This window comes from Leiobunum rupestre, chromosome 6 (assembly GCF_980474605.1).
Source record: "Leiobunum rupestre chromosome 6, qqLeiRupe1.1.hap1, whole genome shotgun sequence".
Classification (NCBI taxonomy): domain Eukaryota; kingdom Metazoa; phylum Arthropoda; class Arachnida; order Opiliones; family Sclerosomatidae; genus Leiobunum; species Leiobunum rupestre.
In genome coordinates, this window is record NC_143389.1 from 38,530,107 (window position 1) to 38,540,300 (window position 10,194).

Here is a 10,194-nt window from a genome sequence, read left to right on the forward strand (position 1 = left end):
ATCAGCACAAACTGCTACAATCTATAGGAATATTAACAATTTTACGTTATAAAACTAACCAATTTCAAAATATTTGATAAAATAATTAGATAATAAAGTACCTGGGTTGATTTCACGCCAATATGTCACGAAGAATTACTTCAACTTTTGCCAGAATATATTCAACGTATGTGCAGCTTCGAAGTGCGTGAATGCGAGGGTGCGATTTTGGAGCTCGAAGTTATCGTTGATGAATTGGCATTTAACGCCTAGGACGGCTTCCCTCATTCGTGCACTCTATAAATCAAGCGTTGGGTGTAAGAACGACACGTCCTTAAGCAAATCCTTTAGTTTAGTTGATATTTCTTCGGAAACAATAATTTTCCAATCCCTCGTAACAGTCCGACGACATTGAAGGTTAATTTGGGGCCAAAACATTGCCATGAAATCTTTAAAAGCCTTTCCTTCAATAAAGCTGAGTGGAAGACCATTGATAGCGACTAGGCCAACCATGGTCTCTTTGAAGCGCAGTTGCTGGGCAGACGTCAACGGGACCTTCTCGATTTGCTAACATTTTACTAGATGATGATCGAGTACTCGCTCAGCCCTAGCAACCTGTTTTGCAGATATTAGCGAAGAGTTAGGAATAGTTGGAATACAAAAGTAGGCGTCGAAGATACGCGTAGGTGAGGCGGGAAATCTAATCGCACGGTAACTTCCAAAATGCAACGTTGTTTGCAGATTCCTTTAAGAGTTACTTAAGATTGAGTCGACGTACCTGTATGTGCCGTTCGAAATTTGCTGCTCCATCTCCTCTCTCGCTTTCATGACACCGTTTGCAGGTTAACAGCTTGTTTGGGCCAGCGACATCAGTACCGGTAATAGGTATAGAACCGTTATATTTGAAAAACTTATTAAGATTGAATTTCGCTATAAAATTTGGACATTTTACTAACTTCTAATTGTTATCAGCAATTAATTCTCGGGTTTTAGCAACGTTACTCGTGGAAGCGCCATTAAAATCGATGTCTTCAGCCATCACCGACTATCGTGAAATGATGAAGCTAAATATTTACTTAATGGCTTGCATTTGTAAACACGTATAATAAAATGGCAAAAGGTCTACTAATGTTATCAAAGCGTGCTCAGTAAAAAATCGCCACGTGATAGCGAATTAAGAGATGGGTAATATTTCTACCAATAAAAAAATCTCGACATTTTTAGTTCTCTTAATGGAAGTCTAAACGTGTTTCTGTAGTTGTTTTTTAAAAAGATAATAATTTTCAATGACCACATATTTGATAAAACGATTTACATGCCATTAAATATTTATTCGTCAGATAACAACGGTACTTTTGTACTTCGATCGCCAATGAAATGTTCACGTTGTGAACGCTGGTCAAATATCATTCTAATATTAATTCACGACAGTAATTATGGAATATGAATCGGGAATTTTATATTATTTTTTGGTCATTCCTAAAACTATTCAAGGACAATTCTTAGATAGATATGGAGCTAAACGTCATTTTACGAAGCGATCTCCGCAACCTATTTAGCTAAGTGTGATGTCTGATCACATGCATTCAATTATTTCGAGAACGTACTTTTCAAGGTAAATATTATTTTACTTTTTTAAGTAATATTTCGTGCTCGGATCTCTGTTTTTCTGGTTTTTTCTTGTTCGTGAACAAAAAGTGCCCATCTTTGCTCACGAGGGCCTTCTCGATGCACTTTGAGACGCCGGCATCATATGGCCCTCTCCTGGCTCACCATCTTCATCACTGGTAGGCAGCACTCAGTTGTCCTGCAGGATTCAGTTTCGGATACTCAATGTTCTTTGAGTGGTGTCCCTCAAGGCTGTGTTATTGGGCCTATACTGTTCTCAGTCTTTATCAACTTATCAACTCTGTCCCAGCGGTTGTTCAGCATGCGAAAATGAAAATTTTCGCTGCTGACTCCAAACTCGCCTCCTCTGCGGCATACACCTACAAGCTGACCTTGATGCTGTCGCGACTTGGGCCACCAACCACAAAATGTCCTTTAATGTTGCTGAGAGTGGAGTCAAATACCTGTGTCGCAGGAACCCCAAAGTAGGATATTATCTGAATGGCGCCCTGCTTCCATATAACGACTCACCGGTTTGAGATCTGGGAGTATGGATTGACCCGTCACTAAATTATAGCCACCACACTACCAAGGTCGTCAGTCGGATTAACTCACCCACGGGACTAACGCGACGGAATTTCGTTTTCCGCTCTTCGAAATTGATACGCACCATTTACGCTTCCTTAGTGTTACCCCATATTAACTACGCATCGGAAATTTGGTGCCCTCCTCTACTGGGTGATCAAGACCGGCTTACCAAAGCTCACAATCGATTCACGAAGTTTACGCAAGGTCTTGAAAAACTTGCTCCTAAGTAGAGGAATATCAATGATATCGTAAAGCTCTGGAATATGTGGTCAGGTCACTCTTCCGTTGCCCCTACTTCACTATTTACCTTTGACACTCTACGCCGAACTCGTGGTCATGGCGCGAAAATCTCTAAACCCCGCGTAAAAACAACTATACGACAGTGGCAATTTGAGTTCCACGCTGTTAAACCCTGGAACTGCTTGCCTACTACAGCGTTCTCTGTCAAATCTCGTGGTGCCTTCCGTAACCTACGGCGGGGCCACCTCCGTGGCAATAATTAGTGTTCCGTTTTTCTTCTTTTATTTTGTTATATTTCATAGTTTTATTTCATTATTACTTTTATACTATCTCTGTATACCATTTGTTTGCCCTTGTGTCAATTTATCATTCAGCAGCAATTTGTTTATTACCCTGTTGGTAATAAATAGTTCTAGATGCTATAAAATGCTTTCAGTTTCAAGTATGAAAATAAGTCAATCGCTGAATCCTTTTGTGTAATGGGTTGATCCAACCTGAGACTCAATCATGTCCTTATCAGAGAACCGTTCTAGCTGCTACGCTTAGTTGGCACTAGCCAAGTGGTAAGTCAAAAAAATAAAATGATATTACTACATCGAAGCTGATTGCGTTTTTACACATTATCCCATAGGATTTTCGCAAGGTACGTATCCATTTTCGTTTTTGTACCATGGCTTTTTTCATTTCGCGCCCAGGTCTATAACTCTCTAACCGATAGGGTTATGAGGGGAAATGGTACATCCGTCGATAGGAGATATCTCATTTCGGATATTAATTCATTATTTTTGACGATCAAGTGCTTAGAAGTAGGGCTGTGCCCATAGATAAAATAACTTCGTACATTATATAGATAGGAAACTTCATGTTGTAGAAGTGACGCCAGAATTTTGGCCGACATCTGGTGGCGGCACCCGAATAATATTATTTGGTGAAGTTCGCACTACTCGAAGTACGTACTAGAACCTTGGTGTAACCAAAGATAATTTAAACTCGTACCCTAGATTCGAATACTGAGAGCTTTCCCATTGACGGTTTTGTTACGAAGCGTTTACCCTTTTCCGGCACGTGATCTCAGAAAAATCGGGCTCCATCGGTTGCGGCACGGCCAACTTCGATCACGCGCTGCCGCGCTGTATAGCGTGGCAGCGCGTGGTCGAAGTTGGCCGTGGTTGCGGTAAGGCGCAAACCACGGAGCGAATTTTTTCAGAGTTCCGGCGGGAAGTGGGTAAACGCTATCGGCAACGCGCGAGAGAGTGATTTCGAATCTAGGGTACGAGTTTAAATTATCTTTGGTGTAACCAAGGTGTAATGCAATCCAAATTGCAAAGGCTTAAGGGAGATATATGTATTAAAAGTACTTTTTCTTGAACTGAGAGCAAATTTAAAAAGATAGCACTAAAGAAATAGCATTCAGTAAAGATTTCAAGTTTGTTTTAAACGCTATTTCTGGTATATTTGAAGACATTTACCTTGCAAAATACGTTTATTCCCAAAACTCCGACCTCAAATTTCTCAATACGTTCTACGTTCTTGAGAACACAGCCAACTGGCGCAGTCACTAGATGTCAGGGCAATGTCGTGAGAGTCAGTTTGCCTCATTGCAGTTTCCTATCTATATACGAAGTTATTTTATCTATGGCTGTGCCAGTTTTAATTATTTATCTGCATTGTACATAACTCTTCCAACCGATAGGGTAAGAAGGGTGTATGACACATCAATTTTTAGGAAAAATTAAACACAAGCTCCCAAACATTTTCGTGATTGGTGGCCCAAATACTGTCCAGCTCAAGTTTCATGATTTATAAATTTTATATCTCTAACGCCATTTCACTATTATTGGTGTTTACAGCGTATTTGAACTATTTTTTTCCGTATTCAATGGCTCAACTTGCATACGATAGCTGCTGGTCAAAATTTTCCCGGTACTTCAGCAGTGCTAATAATGACGCCTCTAACGGCTGGTCAAAAGCTTATCCCATGTTTCGAAAGTGTAAACAGGTTTTTCGTATGGGGATGCCTGTCTAAGTGAAGCGTAAATCAAGGATTCTATATCCTTGCGTAAATATAGTCTGTTCGGAACCGGATGGTTTGGCTTTGATGAGGTGTTACGAGGTAATTGAGAAAGCGTTGTAAATTATTTTTCTACGACTATTAGGTAAATATCTAAAGTCGAAAATTAGCAAATATTCCCAACCCCTTCAACCCTACCACCTATAATACCTCTTGCCATCCGGTAGCATGCATTTGAGGGATTTGTGCATAAGTTTCAGTTTTTCACCACCAGATGGATTCATGTAGCCATAGAAATGAGACTATTACCACCGCACTTACCGCCAATCCCAAAGGAAACGGGCAAGCTAGAAGGTTGCCATTAGGGTGGAATCAGGTTATCTGCGCCATCTGGCAAGCGTATTAAACATTGTTGCCATGGTTACGCGCATGCCGCGATGCGCAGTGACTGTACTTTTGTGTTTGCGTTTTTCAAGACCATATGTTTGACGTTGAGTTGGAGATGGGTCATCAAGGCAATAGTTTAATTATAAAACTAATTATGTTATAGGCCAAAGTTCACCTGAACAAAATTTCCAGAGACAAAAACCTGGAAATGAAAGGGAAAGCAATTGTACATAAGCTTTCTAAGCTTATTTTATTTACAGGGCCAGTACATTTAAAACGTTTATAAAAATGCAATTTACGTTATTGTAGATTCTTGTGAACGTAATGATTTTCATAGTTGTTATATAATTTCGCTGAATTAATAAACGTCTTTCTTACAACTCTGCAATGTCGTAAACCGATCGAAGAACATAAGCAAACCAGACGACTTTGCATACGACGTTATGCCACTTGGTCATATCTAGTTTCAATTTTTTTTTTCAGAAGGCGCGGATATGTGCGATTCGACTCTAATGGCGGCCATCTAGCTGGTATATCTCCCCTCAATCCGATCGTGGTTCTAGTCTCATTTATATTTCAATGGTTTGGCCAGTCATTAGCCTAATCCCATTCGTTTCAAACTTAGGGGGGCCTTGATAAAATTGACTTTTCACTGGACAAATGACAATGTGATTTGAATCGTTTATTATTATAATCCCACACCACTCTTTTTCTTACATCACAAGCAAAGTAACATTGTCGTTTAGTCCACCGAGTTGGTAGTCGAAAGTTCCAATTGGCGGACAACAGTGGTAAATATGAATAACAATTATTCTTTCAATAAACTTCTAGCTAAAGAAATCAAAGGGTTTCGCGCTCACTCATAGAAAAATAAGAACCATTTATATTCTTACAAACAAATAGCACAGCACAACTTGCGACAGATCTCCATGGATTACTCGCACAATCCAGTGGCGCACCCATTAATTAACAAAATAATTCAATGAACATTTGGACAAACGTATATTCAGAAATAGTTCGGTGGTTTTTCCAAGAATCCCAATACAAAGTACATAATAACATTCAGGGTCCACTATTGGATATTGACTATACTCCACCTAAAGGAAAAGGGTGCTAAGTAGGGTGTATAAAAACCAAATATCGCCTTATTAATATTGTCTAATCATTGTTTCTTTCTTCGTGTAAGATTGTTATAAAAAATAAATAAAACTCATTAGTTAATATTGTTCAAACAGCAAGATAACTAAAATCAGGTAGCTATATATGTATACACTTGGAAAGCCTAAGGGAGACTATACTGGTCCTGATGATTCTCATAGAAACAAGCGCGCCGTGTTAAGTTAAACTCGGCACCTAGTCGGCTAGTCGACATTAAGCCTTGTTTATTTACTTTTACTCTTTTTTTAGCAGTTAAATACTAAAAGAGTTTCGCGAAGAACATTTCAAATTTTCCAAGATCTTCAGTATGAGAACTATTCGTAGTTACTTAAATTCATTTTCTGGCAAGTATATTTTTCGAGTCCGAAAAGGAATTTGTAAAAATGCGTTACGCGCGGTGACAACGAATCCTTAGAAATTCCAGGTGTATACTTATACATGTATAGTTTTGTTCTAAAATCGATTAAATTAAGCATCAAACATTTCTTCTTTCTCGTAGTTTAATAATTTAATAATTGTATCAAGCAATGAAACTACTTCCTTTGGTGTAATGTTTGTAAACGAAATAACAAATGACCGAAACCGTAACCAGAAAACCAAACCGAGGAAGTGCCCCGCTACAAGATTTCTGTTTCTCTGGCTTTTTGGAATTCCTTTTGTTGATGGCTCGAAGTCTGTCTTCATATCCCAGGATGGCTTCCCTGGCTCCTTTCCAGAGGTGAGGTCCGTTAATTCTGAATTGGGTACTGATGAAGGGTCCGGTAAAACATGCCCAGAAGAGTTTTGGATCGGTGAAGAAGAGCTTGAAGAGATTGGGCTTGGCCCCGATGAAGGATGCCACTTCGTCGATGTACTGCAACGAGTGGATGAATAGATGCAACCGGTTTCCTTCACCTTCGCCCAATCGTTTCTGTCTCGCTTCCTTTTCCTTCTTGTTGCCCTTATTCATTTTTTCAATTGAAGGTAAGGGTAAATTACCCACAAAAACTTGCGCGACCCATCGAGCTTGAATTTCGCTTATGGTTAGAGTCGCTCTATCATCAGAGTCCACCAATCCGACAAAAGCGAATGTATTTTTGGTGAATTCAGTTGGCCACACAAGCTTGTAGAAAGTGTCACTTTTCTCTTCGACGTCCACGACGTTCTTTAAGAATGGGAACAACGCCCTGAATCCTGTGGCGTAAATGACGACGTCCGTGGGCACTTCCTCATCGGAGTCCTCGAAGATGGCGCCCTTTTTCGTCAGTCGTTGAAGGCCCGCTACAACTTTAACTTTTCCAAAGATGATCTCTAACGGCAGGCGATCGTTAATGACGGGATAGTGGTTGAGCAGACGATGCTTCGGTTTTATTCCGTACAGTTCGTGGTCGCAACTGTCGTTAGCTAGTTTTTCGAAGACCGAACTGGCCCAGTTCAGCGGAAACCGATCATATATCATATTTTGGTACCTTACGCCAATGATGGCGTCATAAGGTCTTCCTTTCCGTACCGTCCTGGGTAGAATCCAACCACCTCTTTGTCTCGTTGATAGACTAACCTAAACAAAAGATAAACCAAAATCTGTTTTAGCTCTGTCACATAGCTCGTGCAAAATTTTCGTTGGATGATAAAAATTCGAACGTTCTTCCAACAATTATCTTACGAACGGCCAAGTGTAGAGACTCTCTTCCAATTAGAAAAGTATTCACGTCACATTTCATTTCGAAATGACTTGAACCCAAGCTAATTCGATCAAATAAAAGGATGATAAACTAACTTTTTGAGGTTAACGATAATATTATTTCTAGGGAGCTGTTCGCGAGCGGGTCATGAAGGCTGGTCGCCACCACCCTCCAACGCAATATAACCCGGTCAACTGGAATAATGGTAATAAAAATCACTAGCTGACTTGTGCCTTGGGTATTAGCCTATACTATTACTTATTTATTTATTATTATAATTAATAAACATAATTTATAATCAAGACCTTAAACTAGAATCGCAGATTCAAGTAAATCTTAGAATTACTTCTTTGGCAGTCGTGGCGCATTCAGCCGCGATATCGCAACTGGAATTTCCAAAGCCAACCACTAGTACTATCTTGTCCTGGAACGTTTCTGGTTTCCGGTATTGTTGAGAGTGCAGTTGTTGACCTTCGAATTCATCCTGCCCTTCGAATGAGGGCACAGAAGGAAAGCCGTGATGACCCGTACTGACGATAACAAAATCGTAAATTTCGTCAAAAATGATCTCAGTCTTCAGGTCTTTGATTTTTAGTTTCCAACGTCCCGTCATTTCGTGATCTTTTGTTTTATCAACCTGGATATATAATATCAATAATTAATTAATAATTCGCCGAACAATTTTCGTTTTTTTTTAAACAAAGGCTTAGAAACTCATTTTAGCTGACGAGTACCATTGTGATTATTTTATAATATTAAACCACTACAAAATGTGGAGAAGGCTTTAACTCGTTATTGACCTCTTTGTGTCAGCGTTGATCAAGGCCAATTTAAACGGTCAATTTTAACCACCAGTTCTCGTGTCAATTTTAAATGAAACTAAAATAGTAAAATGAAATACACTGCTTGAGCTTACCTGAAGTACTTTGTGGTTGAATTGGATTCGATCCAAGAGGTGGAAATTTTTGGCATAGCTGCGCAAATACTCGGCGAACAATGGATGTGGAAGGTAGAGAGGAGTCTTTTCCGAATGAATGAAGTCACTGTAGGACGTGAGATCGCGGCTAGTGTTCGAAACCAAGCCACGAAAAACAGTCCCTCGATCGGGACAGTCACCATCCACGTAATTCCACAGACCCCCAACATTCCCAGTTGTTTCGTAAGCCGTTGCTTCCAAACCCACCTCCAGACAAGATTTGATCGCCGGTAACCCACTGCAACCGGCTCCGATTACGGCTACTTTCTTCGTCATGTCGTCCAATTGCTGTAATCGACAAATTCTGCAGCAAAATTCGCGTCTCTTATTAACTCGCGAAATTGTTTTGTGTGCTGAGAGTACGTATACTGACTGAATCCCTCTTTTCCCTTCTATTATGTGATTTGAAAAAAAAATTATTTATTTTTTATAATCAAGGACTTTTCGTGTCTTTCACGCCCAAGCTAGATTGGCACAGTTAGTTTTGCTATTATATGTTGAATATCTCTATAATATTTTGATTTTTAGAAGGCTTTCAAGGTCAGGCGCAGCAGTAGCTTCATTACCATTGTGTAAAAGTGACATACGTTAACATGATTACAAAATCGATTCTATTCAATAGACGCCTTGCTAACGAATTTAAAAATTATTTAAGCCACTTGTTGTACAATAAAAAGGTTCATTTATATGTATAGTAACGCTGATAACCCAATAATCTATAAACAAATGTTAAATTATCAGTCTGGGTTCGAAGACCAACAGATCGGAGTCCGTTGAATCGAAGAAAAGCCCCAATCGATCAAAAGTTTCAAATAAATTTTTAAGAGTAAAAGGTAAAAGGTTTCAACGGATCGAAAAATAATGTTTTAAAAGACTACATTTTAAAAAACAAGTTTTAAAAAGTATATAAAGTAACTCATCATAATCGTCATCTTTGGGATGGATATAGTTCATTATTATCATAAATAAATAGCTACGTTTGGTGACGGTGGGGAAATAATGAGATTTTAAACTTTCAAACCTCATGCTTCCCCCACCGTAACGCTATGAAAAAATTGGTTATGTAATATTTATCTGCTTGCCTAGAATAGCAGGTATAATAACAAAAAATGTTTTAGAGGAACCTTGCGTATAATTTATTTTTTAAATAAAAATAAGGGTTATAAAATAATTTTAAGAAAATGTTATTGTATATTAGTCACAATTAGTTACAACAGGTGGCGCTACTGCTTTAGTTTGGAAGATTTAACGTTGTTGCGCTAGCCTAGTAGCCTCTACGTATTATGTCTTCGGTCCATCATTGAAAATAAAATGGTAGATTCGATGCACCATCTCGAGTATGCTCAGTAGCCCCGCCAGGATTTTTTCGCGAGTAGGCACTGCGTGATTAAGAGGCCCCCATAAAAAACTCCTTTGTAATTTTTGTTGTTCTTTAACTAGCCAAATTGTATATAATTATTTAAAAATTTTATTATTATTAAATCAATAAAATTTTTATTATTATTAAATTAATAAAAATTTTATTATTATTAAATTAATAAAAATTTTATCATTATTAAATTAATAAAAATGTTATTATTATTAAA

General features: G+C 38.6%; 1 protein-coding gene across 1 annotated transcript; it reads right to left on the minus strand.

The window, feature by feature from the left end:
- Window positions 1-6,120: 6,120 nt before the first annotated feature.
- Window positions 6,121-8,920, minus strand: LOC149940850 (flavin-containing monooxygenase 5-like). The gene is made up of 3 exons (XM_090177580.1): window positions 8,549-8,920; window positions 7,979-8,269; window positions 6,121-7,508 (listed from the first exon to the last, which is right to left on the minus strand). Exons 1-3 carry the CDS (start codon window positions 8,882-8,884, stop codon window positions 6,492-6,494), a joined length of 1,644 nt encoding a protein of 547 aa, XP_090033706.1. The 5' UTR covers window positions 8,885-8,920; the 3' UTR covers window positions 6,121-6,491.
- Window positions 8,921-10,194: the final 1,274 nt, after the last annotated feature.

What these genes read in the sequence shown, in the direction of transcription:
- LOC149940850 (XM_090177580.1), bottom strand. Translation starts at nt 8,884, where the DNA reads ATGACGAAGAAAGTAGCCGTAATCGGAGCCGGTTGCAGTGGGTTACCG. An exon ending in TCAACCACAAAGTACTTCAG is followed by an intron (nt 8,270 to 8,548) that starts GTAAGCTCAAGC and finishes TTATATATCCAG; the next exon opens with GTTGATAAAACAAAAGATCA. An exon ending in GCGCCACGACTGCCAAAGAA is followed by an intron (nt 7,509 to 7,978) that starts GTAATTCTAAGA and finishes TCTTTTGTTTAG; the next exon opens with GTTAGTCTATCAACGAGACA.